Below are 11885 nucleotides of genomic sequence, written 5' to 3'. Positions count from 1 at the left end.
AAAAAAAAAAAAAATTGACCCATGTCACTTAAGTTTTGTGTATTTCACTATATGTAAATTATATTTCAATAAAATGCTATAGAGCAGTTCTGCTCTGTCACATGGGGTCACTATAAGTCAGAATTGACTCCACAGCACCCAACAATGCAGTATGTATCAGCCACCCAGTTAAAGATACATTGTTAAGATACAAAACAAAACTCACGGTTGACGACCTCTAGGTGGCCCTGACTGCATCTCCCTCTCTGCCCCAGAGGTCACCATAATCCTGAGTAGGGTGTTTCTCTTAGTGTAAGGTATGTCTTAAATCAATCTCTTTTGAGATATAAGAGATTGAACAAGCAAACAAAAGCAGAAATGGGGGAATAGAGATGCCAAGTCACATGAAGATCATCCAGGAGCAGAAGCTCCAAAGAGACAAGGACTTTCCTCCAGAGTGAACAAAGAAAGCTTTCCCCTAAAGCCAGCACCCTGGATTTGGACTTCTAGCCTCCTAACTGTGAGAAAATAAATTTCTGCTTGTTAAAACAAAACAAAACCAAAAAGACCTAAACAAAGAAAACTACAAAACACTACTTCAAGATACTATAAAAGATCTATATAAATGGAAGAACATACCATACTCATGGATAGGAGGATTGAACATTGTGAAAATGTCACTACCCAAAGCAATCTACATATTCAGTATAGTCCCAAGCCAGATTCCATGAGTCTTCTTTAAAGACATGGAGAGACCAATCACTAATTTTATATGGAAAGGAAACAAACATCAGATAAGCAAAGCACTCCTGAAGAAGAACAAAGTAGGAGGCCTCACACTCCTGAATCTCAAAATCTGCTATACAGCCACAGGAGTCAAAACTGCCTGGTATTGGTACAATCAGACACATAGACCAGTGGAACAGAATTAAGAACCCAGAAATAGATCCATCCACCTATATAGTCAGCTGATCTTTGACAAAGGGTTGAAATCCATTAAATGGGGAAGAGATAGTCTTTTTAACAGATGGTGCTAGCAAGCTGGATATCCATTTACAGTAAAGTGAAACAAGATCCATACCTCACACCATATATAAAAACTAACTCCAGATGGATCAAAGACTTAAATGTGAAACCTAAATCTATAAAGCTCATCAAAGAAAAAATAAGGGCAAACTCAAGGGCCTTAATTTATGGCATAAGTAGACCATCAAGAATAACCCAAAATCCACAGACAGCAGAAGATAAACTAGATGATTGGGACCTTCCAAAAATTAAATTTTTCTGTGCATAAAAAGACTTCTCCAGAAGAGTAAAAAGAGAACCTACAGATTGGGAAAAAAATATTCAGCAATGACATATCTGACAAAGGACTTATCTCTAAAATTTATAGGAAACTCCAACACCTCAACATTAAAAAGACAAACAACCCAATTAGAAAATGAGCAGAAAACATGAACAGACACTTCACCAAAGAAGATATTCAGGTGGCCAAGAAACACATGAAGAAATGTTCACGATCATTAACCATTAGAGAGATGCAAATCAAAACAACAATGAGGTACCATCTCACCCCAATATTAATAGCAAAGTTCAACAAGACAAAAAATAACAAATGCTGGTGAGGATGTGGAGAAATTGAGACTCTCATACACTGCTGGTGGGACTGTAAAATGATACAACCATTGTGGAAAACAGTATGGCAATTCCTTACAAAGTTGGAAATAGAAATACTATTTGATCCAGCAATCCCATTACTAGGTTTATATCCTAAAAAAGTGAGAGCCAGGACACAAATAGACATATGCACACCTGTGTTCACTGCATCACTATTGACAATAGCAAAGAGATGAAAACAACTTAAGTGCCCATCAACAGAGGAATGGAAAACCAAACTATGGTACGTACACACAATGGAATGCTATTTAACACAAAAGAAGAATCTGCAAAACACCACATAATGTGAATGAACTTGGAGGATATTATGCTGAGTGAAATGAGTCAATCACAGAAAGACAGATACTGTATTAGTCCACTACTGTAAAAAGTCAAGGCAAAGTTTATACATGGATACATGGAAGGGAACTTTCTTGGTTGGTTACCAGGGGTGGGAGGGGAAGGGGGTGGATATTCCTGGGTATGTGTGTGTATGTGTGTGTGTGTGTGTGTGTACACATACATACATACATACATGAGAGCCCTGGTGGCATAGTGCCTAAGGCATTTGACTGCTAACCAGTGGTTCAAACCCACCAGCCACTCCTCGGAAGGAAGATTGGGCAATCTACTTCCATAGAGATACTGCCTCAGAAACGCAAGAAGGGGTTGCTATGAGTCAAATCGACTCCACAGTGGTGAGTTTGGAATATATGTAAATATATATGGAATACATATAGACATGGATTTATTAGTGGTTACCAAGGGTAGGAGGGAGGGGGACAGGAGCAGCTTTTTTGTGTAGGGCATTGAGCTTATGCTAATGGTTGTAGAATATTTTGGGAAAGGATAGCAATAATGGTTATCAATATCACTGAGCTGTAAATATAGAAGTTGTTATGTTGGTGAATATCTTTTGTCTATGTTTTCATCACAATAAAAGTTTAAAAAAAAAAAAAAAAAAGAGCTTTGTAACTCTTGCCTGAGCATAGCAGGTGCCAGCCTAGCCCAAAAGGCCCAAGGGCCAAGGAGCTGAAGGCCAGAGAGAGGCCTGCCAGTGGGCACAGCCAAGAAGCTGTCCTGATCGAAGACCTATATCCCATCCCTGATCCTAAATTATAACCTGTTACTTCCCTACATAACAAAACAAACAAACTCACTGCCATAGAGTCAATTCCGACTCATAGCGACCCCCATTGAGTTTCCGAGGCTGTAAATCTTTACAGATGTAGATTGCCCCATCTTCCTTCCACAGAGCAGCTGGTGGGTTTGAACCACTGAACTTCAGGTTAGCAGCCAAATGCCTTATACATTACACCACAGAGCTCCTAATAAACCCTAAACATAAGTATTATCTGTGCATTTGTGTTGCCATTGCAATGAATTATCAAATCCATTAGAGAAACAGAGAGTGCTGGGGGAGACAGGGATGGTGTCAGAATTGTTTAAAAGGTTGGAAAGAGGAAGTATATCCAACCTACATTTCCTAGGACTCAACTTCGGGCTATTGATGCTGATAATGATTCTCTTATCCCCTCATGAAATTAGAGGAGGTCAGACGACCCCACCATGCCACCATTTTTACACTAGGGGCTTTCTTCTGTGATGCCAATGAGTGGCCAACAGTTTGTGCCATGTAAAGGCCTTTTATAGAACATAAACCCTGCAAATAACAAGAATCAATTATACCAGCTATTGTTTAAAAAAAAAAAACCAAATCACAATAAATAAATAAATAAAATTCATATATCCCATTCCCCAAACAACTTCTTACCACCAAAACATTCATAAAATAGCCTCCCATCAGAGCGTAGACTCCTCCTGAAGCACCCACAAGGTATTTGAGTGGGTCAAAGATGGAGCTGGCAAGAGATCCTAAAGAAGTAAACATAAAAGATCAAGCATGACAATAAGAGTTATGAAAAATAATTATTTGTAATCTAAGGCTAGAGTTTGCAGTATTCAGGCCATTTCCAAATTAACAAGCAACAATTCACTGTGTCCCATACTAGAGAAGTACAGCTTTATGAGGTAACTACCCCAATTTTTCTGAAACATTAAATGTTCCTTAGAAAGGCAATATAACAATTATAAGAGCACAGATTCTACTTTATCAGCTGTATGACTTAAGCAAGATATTTAACCTCCCTATCCCTATCCTACAAAATGGGGATATTAATAGAAATTACCTCACTAGATTGTTACAGGAAGAATATGAGTCAATACGTGTATAGTGCTCAGAATGACGCCTGATGTGTTAAAAGCCTCTTAGCTGTTATTTAAAACTATCCCCCATGCTTAGCCAAAAGTATCAAAACGTCTGAAACATTCCAACATTTTATTATCTAATCTTATTCCCAAAGCAGCTCATAAATCATTTCTCAGACCATGATTCTTTTTAATCTGAAAATATTTTTATCATATCTCTTCAACCAAAAGATAATGCTGTTATCAGTGTTGAAAAATGCATGGCATGCATATAACCACTTCCTCTTCCCACAGCCATGACAGATGCAATCATGGCTGTCTTTCTCATGGAGTCAGAATGTGGCCTCAGAATTCTTCTCAGCACACTATTCAATCAGATTCACCAAGCAAGATAAAATCTATTTGCTAACTCAATCTTAAATTGCCTGGACCAAAACAAGGCTCCACCAGGCACCTTACCTAACTCTAAAGATGTTCTCTCTCTGTTACTTAGTTTAACTGCTTGGTCTCTTATGTTCAAGGCCCTCTTTCATTCCTTAACGAATATAAATTGAATACAACAACGCCTCTTTGTGCAAGAAAGACAAGATGTCTGATCTGACCTTGGGGATCTTAACAAATGAATGAGTAAACAATAGTCACAAAATGCAGAATGTAACTGCTATGATAAAAAAAAATAATAATAATTTGTATTTAAATTAGCATTTAGGAAGGAATGACTTTCTCTGCAAAGAGGAGGAGGCCACACTCCTCTGAGAAGAAGGAGATAGCATTTTGATTAAACTTTCAACCTTTAAGATTTAAACAATGTAAGAAAGTGCTCAGGACAGGGAAGTGGAAAGCAAAGACAGAGAAACAAAGGTAAATGGATGACTGAAGACCAGTGAGAAATAATCCAGTGGGGTTAGAGCAGTGGTTCTCAAATGCTAGCCTACAGACTAGGGCTAGGGTGGTTGCATCCTAATCATATGAAGAACTTAACTTAAAAGAGCAGATACAAACTTCCATTTTTTTGTGTCCATTTCTGGCCAAAATGGAGTAACAAGGATTAATTTACTTGTCTCACTTGAAGCAACTAAAGCACTGGAAAAAAAAAAAACTTAAATATACATATGTGTGTGTGTGTGTGTGTATTATATTTTATACACACACACACACATATATATGAAACAATGGTTTTCAAGATACTGGGTATCAGACAAAAAAGGACAATGAACCCTGGGAGGCAGTAAATAGATGAGTTGTGTAATTTCTTAGTTTAAACTGCCTTGAGAGATTATTAATTACAGTATATGAAGGGGCAATCCAGGCATTGCTCAGTAAACCTCAAGTTGATGAGATGGAGCTGAAGGTCCAGACAGAGAGCTAAACTACTAAAGTTTGCAGAACATAATACCAGAGAGGAGCATGTAAGAAAAATACCCAAACAAGGAAAGAACCACCAAGAAGGAATAGTGGGAAGAGTACCTGTTGATCACATGGGGCCAGAAACAGTTATTTAACAGACAGATTAAGTAAATTTCCAAACTGGAAAACTTAGTAATTCATGAGGTACTAGGTAGAGTCCACAGAAGAGTCTTATACCAGTAATGGGGATCCTTACCACCAACTGTGGCTCTGAACACAGTTTCACCTAGCACATCTTTCCAGAAAGGATCACACTGTTTTCAAGTAACTTAACTGAGTCTCACAACAAATCTAAAAATTTATAGTTTATACAAAAACAGCCACCATCCAACAAAGTAAAATGCATCCAATTAAAAATTATGGGATATGCAAAGAAGCAGGAAAATATGATCAAAATAGGGGGGGGAAATCACTCATACATAAAACTGACTCAGAACTGGACCACACGCTGAGTTGGGTAAGGGGAGGGATGGTATGGAAAGAGTCCGTGACCAGCATGATAACACTGGGGAAAGGGAGGACACCAAATTGTGCACATGAGATAGAGATGACAGAGTCTGATACCAGTATATCCACAATACTGCATTACCATTAACACCAAACACCAGGCTACAGATAAACACATAGACAATGGAGAAGATCAGAAGGGGATCAGTGAACAGGAATATATTCTAGACCAATGGTAGATTCAGCTGAGGCTTATCTTGCACAGATACTAGTGATACAAAATACCCACAATCATTACAGAAGCAACCGAAGACAGACATAGAGCAATCCCTCATAGACAGCCAGACACTGTGTGAGAGAGATCCACAGGATCTGCCAACTCACGACCATAGTATTGGGGGACACCAGACTCAATTGGCACAACAAAATATATAAAAATCTTTTTCCACTATCTACTTTGGTGAATAGCAACTGGGGTCTTAAAAGCTTTCGAGTGGCCATCCAACATGCAGCTAATGTTCTCCTATGGTCAAAAGCAAAAAAGAGTGAAGAAAGCCAAGGGCATTTGGAAACAATCAGCCCTAGGACATGATGGACCTGGAGAAAAGAAGAACTAGATGATGCCGGGCTACCAATGCCCACCACTTGGGAAGGGATCAGATCCTGGATAGAGTGCGAGGAAAAATGTGGAACAAAATCCAAAAACACGATAATGACCAGAATTACTTGTCGGATGGAGTGTGGTGGGACCCCCAAGACTATGGCCCTGGGATATACTTTGGACCTGGGATAAATCTCACTAGCAAGGGCTGGCTCTTAGCCCAACAGTAAATAAGACTTACATGCAGAACACTCAACCCAGGGTGAGGCACCTACCTCCTCTACGGAGATACATCCCTTGGAGCAATTGGCCATGGGGCACCAGAGGGGCAACAGTCACACAGGAGGAAAAGCTGGACAGACAGGAGTGCATAACTAAGAAGGACACGGTGGGGGGAGTGGTTTACTGAGAAGGGAAAGGAGGAGAGGGGGTTAGGGTTGAGGATGGTAATTGGGGAGTGAAAGCAAATGTACCCGAAACGTTGAATGTAAAACAAATTCTGCTCTGTAAATTTGTACCTAAAGCACAATTAAAAAAAAAAAAAAAACTGACCCAGAACTGACAAAGGTATTGGATTTAGCAGACAAGGATTTATAACAATTATTACAACTGCATTCTATTATGTTCAAAAAGCTTAGTGGAGATAATGTAACATATAAACTATACTCAAATTAAATTTCTAAAGATGAAAATTACACTGAGATGAAAAAATAAACTAGTTGAGTTTAATGGCAGATTAGACACTGCAGAAGAAAAAAATTAACAAATTTGAAGACATACATAGCTATAAAAACTATTCAAATTAAAAACACAGAGAAAAGGAATATTTTAAAAAATAAATGCAGCATCAATGAGCTGTGGGAAAACTTCAAGCAGTCTAGTAAATGTATAATTGGGGTCTACAAAGGAGAAGAGAGAGGTCAGTAACAGAAAAAAAAAAATGGGGAAGAGAAGGATTGGCAATCTAATTCCGAGAAATCAGCCTGTGGAAACTTTATGAAGCACAGTTCTATGACACATGTAGGGCTGCCATGAGTCAGAATCGACTAAACAGCAATTTTTAAAAAAACAATTATCTAGCTATATCAATCTCACTGTGTATGTATAAGGTGAGTCAATCTCTTTGTGTGAAAAGTGGATAAAAAGAGATAAATTTTAAAAATTAATTGTTGTTGTTATGTGCCGTCGAGTCGGCCCCGACTCATAGCGACCCCTCCTTGGGTTTCCGAGGCAGTATCACTACGGAAGTAGGATTGCCCAACCTTCCTTCCGAGGAGTGGCTGGTGGGTTTGAACCGCCAGCCTTCTGGTTAGCAGTCAAGTGCTTTAGCCACTATGCTACCAGAAAAACTGGAAGAAATAATAGACAATTTTTTTCCCAAAATTTAATGAAAATGATATACCCACAGATCCAAGACTCTCAACAAACCTCAAGCACAGGACACATGAAGAAAACGACATGAAGATACAACAAAATGAAGCTGCTCCAAACCAGTGACAAGCGTAAAAGCAGCCAGTGCAAAAACGCATACTGCATAATAGAGGACATAATAACAGATTTCTTGCTGGAAGCAACACAAGTTTGAAAACAGTGGAGCAACAGTGTTAATTTACTAAAATAAGACCACTGTCAACCTAGAATCCTATAGTAAATACATCTTTCAAAAGCAATGGTGAAATAAGGACTTTTTCAGACATACAAAGGCTGGAAGAATTAATCACCAGAAGATTTGGACATAACAAATGTTAAAGGAAGTACTTTGGACAGAAGGAGAAATAGACCAGGTGCAATTATTGATTTATACAAAGAGTGAAGAGCACTGGAAATTGTAATAACATGGACAAATTTTAACAAGATTTTTTTCATACTATTTAAATCTTTTTTAGAAAATAATTGACTATTTAAATAACAATAATAACAACTAGTGTGGAGTTTATAGTGTCTGAAAAAGTAAAATATATGATGACACCAACACAAAGGGGAGAAATGGAAGTATACCATTGTGAAATTATTATACTATATTATGAAGTGATATAATATCATCTGGAAGTAGAGTATATACAAGTTTAAGATGTATACTATAATCCCTAAAGAAAACACTAAAATAACGAAAAGAGTTATAATTAATAAGCCAACAAATGAGATAAAAGAGAAACATAAAAACTGCACACTCCAAAAGAAAACAAAAGTAGGGGAAAGGAAACACAGAACAGATTGGACAAATAGAAAATAAATAGCAATATAATGGGCTCAAACCTAGTCATATCAATTATCACATTAAATGGTCTAAACATTCAACTTAAGACAGAGACTGTCAGATTGGCTAAAAAAAGCAAGGCTCAACTACATGGTACCTACAAGAAACAAACTTTAAATATATGCACTAAAAATAAAAGGATGGAAAAAATATATAATGCTAATGCTAATCAAAAGAAAAATGAAGTGTCTATATTAATATTAGACAAAACAGATTTCAGAGCAAATAATGTTATCAGGAATAAAGAACATTATTTCATATTGATAAAGGAGTCAATTCATCAGAAAGACAGAAAGAAAGAAAAAAAACCTCTAAATGTATATTCACCTGTCTTAGTTCTCTAGTGCTGCTATAACAGAAATACCACAAGTGGGTGGCTTTAACAGAAATTTATTTGCTCACTCTTCAGGAGGCTAGAAGTCTGAATTCAGGGTGCTGGCTCTAGGGGAAGGCTTTCTCTCCCTGTTGGCTCTGGGAAAGGTCCTTGTCTCGTCAGCTTATATTTTTTGACTTCTTGGTGATCTTCATGTGGTATAGCGTCTATCTTCCCCCATCTGGGTTTGCCTTAATCTGCTCCTCTATATCTCAAAAGAGGTTGACTCAAGACACACCCTACACTAATAATGTCTCATTAACACAACAAAGAAAACCCATTCCAAATGGCATTATAACCACAAATATAAGGGTTATGATTTGCTGTTGTTAGGTGCCATCAGTCAGTTCCAACTCACAGCAACCCTTTGTACAATAAAACGAAACGCTGCCGTGTCTTGCACCATCCTCACAATGTTTGAGCCCACTGCTGCAGCCACTCTGTGAGTCCATCTCGTTGAAGTCATCCTCTTTTTCACTGACACTCAAACAAGTACAATGTCCTCCAGGGACTCGTCCTCCCTGATAACATGTCCAACGTACACGAAACAAAGTCTCACCATCCTTGCTTCTAAGGAGCACTCTGGCTGTACTTCTTCAAGACAGATTTGTTCATTCTTCTGGCAGTCCACGGTGTATTCAATAATCTCAGACACTATAATTTAAATGCATTAGTTCTTCTTCAGTCTTCCTTATTCATTGTCCAGCTTTTGCATGTGTATGAGGTGATTGAAAATACCATGGCTTGGGTCAGGCGTACCTCAAAGTCCTCAAAGTGATGTCTTGCTTTTTAATACTTATAGAACTGTTTTGCAGCAGATCTGCCCAATGTAGTATGTTCTTTGATTTCTGATTGATGTTTTCATGGGTTTTAATTGTGGATGCAAGTAAAATGAAATCCTTGACAACTTCAATCTTTTCTCCATTTATCATGATGTTGTTTACTGGACCAGTTGTGAGGATTTTTGTTTTCTTTGTGTTAGGTGTAATCCATACTGAAGACTGATTTTCATCAGTAAGTGCTTCAAGTCCTCTTCCTTTGCAGCAAAGAAGTTTATGTTGTCTGCATATTGCAGGTTGTTAACGACTCTTCCTCCTATCCTGATGCCACATTCTTCATATCATCCAGCTTCTCAGAGTATTTGATCAGCATACAGAATGAATGAGTATGGTGAAAGGATACAACTCTGATGCGCATCTTTCCTGATTTTAACCACCATATCCTCTTGTTCTGTTTGAACAACTGCCTCTGATCTATGCACAGGTTCTGCATGAGCACAGTTAAGTGTTCTGGAATTCCTATTCTTCACAATGTTACCCATAAAACATCGGTAAACATCTTTCTGTTATTCTCTGCTTTCAGCTAAGATCCATCTGATATCAGCAATGAAATTGCTCGTTCCACTACCTCTTCTGAATCTGACTTGAATTTCTGGCAGTTCCCTGTTGATGCAACCATTTCTTAATTATCTTCAGTAAAATTTTACTTGCATATGATACTAAAGATATTGTTTGATAATGTCTGCATCCCATTGGATCACCTTTCTTGGGAATGGGTACAAATTTGGATGTCTTCCAGTTAGTGGCCCAGGTAGCTGTCTTCCAAATTTCTTGGCATAAACGAGTGAGCACTTCTAGCATTGTATCTGTTTGTTTGTTGAAACATCTTAATTGATATTCTGTCAATGCCTTGAGCCTTGCTTTTCACCAAAGATCGTATGCTACCTCCTGAAATGATTAAACATCAACCAATTCTTCTTGGTACAGTGACTCTGTGTATTCCTTCTGTGGAGCAATGAATTACTTAGTATGGTTCTTCTAGCCATAGTCTTGTGGTGGAACTGTGTAAATGTGAGGTGCTTGTGGTTTACAGTTTAATCCATAGCAGCACCTAATAACAGAATTTGCATTAGCTTGTTAGTAATGTAAATAAGGTACATGGCACCCTTGTGGGGGTAGGACTGTGCAAATAAGGTATATGGAACCCTAATGTGGGGATTGGTCAGTTTTGTCATTCTGCTAGGTTCAAAACGAACCTACCTAGAGACAGAAGGGGAGATCTCACTGCCATCAAAAAAGCCAGAGGTGGAGTGCAGCACATCCTTGAACCTGAGATCCCTGCACTGGACCTCCTTGGCAGAGAGTTGGCAGAGAAACGGCCGAAAGACTGGCACGAGAACTGAGAGACTGGCACAAGACAGAGAGGCAGGCTTGGTGCAAGGAGTGAGAAAACAGAGCGCCTTTGGGCAGGAGGCTTGCTGGTGGAGTGGGTGTACCTAGGTGCACCTATCAGCAGAACCAAAAGAGCTTTCTGACACTTGCCAGAGAAGGGCAGAGGTCATGCCTAGAAGCTGAGCGGCAAGGAGAGGCTGTCCTGATTGAAGAATTATATCCTGAGTATTCCTGAACCTGAATTGTAACCTGTTACTTCCCTAATAAACCCCATAATCGTAAGTATTGTCTGTGAGGTCTTTGTGACCATTGCAACGAATTCTCAAACCCAGCAGGAAAGTAGAGAGTGCCGTGGGAGGGACGGTTGGTGTCAGAATCAGTAAACAGGTTGGGAGATGGCAGCATATCTGACTTCCACCTTCATAGTAACCAGCCTTGGCCTGTTGATGCTGGTTCTCTCTTCCCCTCGTGAAGTTAGAAGAAGTCACAGGATGCCATGTGCCTGTACTTTTTGCCTTCCATCTTCTGTTGATGCTTCCTGCATCATTCAATATTTTGCCCATAGAATCCTTCAGTTTTGCAACTTGAGGCTTTAATTTTTTCTTCAAATATTTCAGCTTGAGAAATGCTGAGGTGTTTACATTTAGGTTAGGCCTAACAACACATATTTTGGGGGACACAGTCTAATCCATGTTGTTGTTGTTGTTATGTGCCGTCGAGTCGGCCCCGACTCATAGCGACCCCTCCTTGGGTTTCCGAGGCAGTATCACTACGGAGGTAGGATTG

The 11885-nt window shown here is 38.9% G+C and overlaps 1 protein-coding gene across 1 annotated transcript in view; it reads right to left on the bottom strand.

Annotated features, from left to right (window-relative positions):
* The window catches only part of RHBDL2 (rhomboid like 2), a 46009-nt gene that overhangs the window by 16661 nt on the left and 17463 nt on the right, over positions 1-11885 (bottom strand). Inside the window, exon 4 of the mRNA XM_007947606.2 lies at positions 3410-3510. Coding sequence (XP_007945797.1) covers positions 3410-3510 — 101 coding nt within the window. The remainder of the gene's footprint in view (positions 1-3409; positions 3511-11885) is intronic.

The sequence above is a fragment of the Orycteropus afer genome, unplaced genomic scaffold (genome assembly GCF_000298275.1).
Source record: "Orycteropus afer afer isolate SDZICR_OR568_19922 unplaced genomic scaffold, OryAfe1.0 scaffold00192, whole genome shotgun sequence".
NCBI classification, from domain to species: domain Eukaryota; kingdom Metazoa; phylum Chordata; class Mammalia; order Tubulidentata; family Orycteropodidae; genus Orycteropus; species Orycteropus afer.
Note: the sequence above shows the minus strand (reverse complement) of the source record. Positions and strands in the feature narration are given on the sequence as shown.